Source organism: Lottia gigantea (genome assembly GCF_000327385.1).
Source record: "Lottia gigantea unplaced genomic scaffold LOTGIsca_1505, whole genome shotgun sequence".
NCBI classification, from domain to species: Eukaryota; Metazoa; Mollusca; class Gastropoda; family Lottiidae; genus Lottia; species Lottia gigantea.
Genome location: NW_008707806.1, coordinates 8,277 through 9,472, shown reverse-complemented (window position 1 = coordinate 9,472; position 1,196 = coordinate 8,277). Strand labels below are relative to the sequence as shown.

General features: G+C 22.1%; 1 protein-coding gene across 1 annotated transcript; it reads right to left on the bottom strand.

The window, feature by feature from the left end:
• Positions 1-40: 40 nt before the first annotated feature.
• LOTGIDRAFT_78386 (hypothetical protein) lies at positions 41-1,190 on the bottom strand (the record flags this gene model as incomplete). Its single annotated transcript, XM_009050653.1, has 3 exons — positions 41-157; positions 627-872; positions 1,029-1,190. Coding segments are annotated over 3 exons (525 nt in total), but the record flags the coding sequence as incomplete, so codon positions are not given.
• Between the last annotated feature and the right edge of the window lie 6 nt (positions 1,191-1,196).

Genomic DNA, 1,196 nt, shown 5'->3' with positions numbered 1-1,196 from the left:
TACTGATACTGTATAAAGTTTCTATTTTAACTGATAACTGTATAAAAGTGTGTATTTTAACTGATAACTGTATAAAAGTTTCTATTTTAACTGATTGCTGTATAAAAGTTTCTATTTTAACTGATAACTGTATAAAAGTGTCAATTTTAACTGATAACTGTATATTTTAAACTGATTGCTGTATAAAAGTTTCTATTTTAACTGATAGCTGTATATTTTATCTGATAACTGTATAAAAGTTTCTATTTTTAACTGATAGCTGTATAAAAGTTTCAAATGTAACTGATCACTGTATATTTTAAACTGATTGTTGTATAAAAGTTTCAATTTTAACTGATAGCTGTATATTTTATCTGATAACTCTATAAAAGTTTCTATTTTTAACTGATAGCTGTATAAAAGTTTCAAATGTAACTGATAACTGTATATTTTAAACTGATAGCTGTATACAAGTTTATATTTTAACTGATAGCTGTATATTTTAACTGATAACTGTATATTTTAACTGACAGCTGTATAAAAGGTTATATTTTAACTGATAACTGTATAAAAGTGTCAATTTTAACTGATAACTGTATAAAAGGTTATATTTTAACTGATAACTGTATAAAAGGTTATATTTTAACTGATAACTGTATAAAAGTTTCTATTTTAACTGATAGCTGTATAAAAGTTTCTATTTTAACTGATAACTGTATAAAAGTGTCTATTTTAACTGATAACTGTATAAAAGTTTCAATTTTAACTGATAACTGTATAAAAGTTTCTATTTTATCTGATAGCTGTATAAAAGTTTCTATTTTAACTAATAACTGTATAAAAGTTTCTATTTTAATTGATAACTGTATAAAAGTTTCAATTTTAACTGATAACTGTATATTTTAAACTGATTGCTGTATAAAAGTTTCTATTTTAACTGATAACTGTATAAAAGTGTCTATTTTAACTGATAACTGTATAAAAGTGTCTATTTTAACTGATAACTGTATAAAAGTTTCAAATGTAACTGATAACTGTATATTTTAAACCGATTGCTGTATAAAAGTTTCTATTTTAACTGATAACTGTATAAAAGTGTCTATTTTAACTGATAACTGTATAAAAGTTTCTATTTTAACTGATTGCTGTATAAAAGTTTCTATTTTAACTGATAACTGTATAAAAGTGTCAATTTTAACTGATAACTGTATATTTTA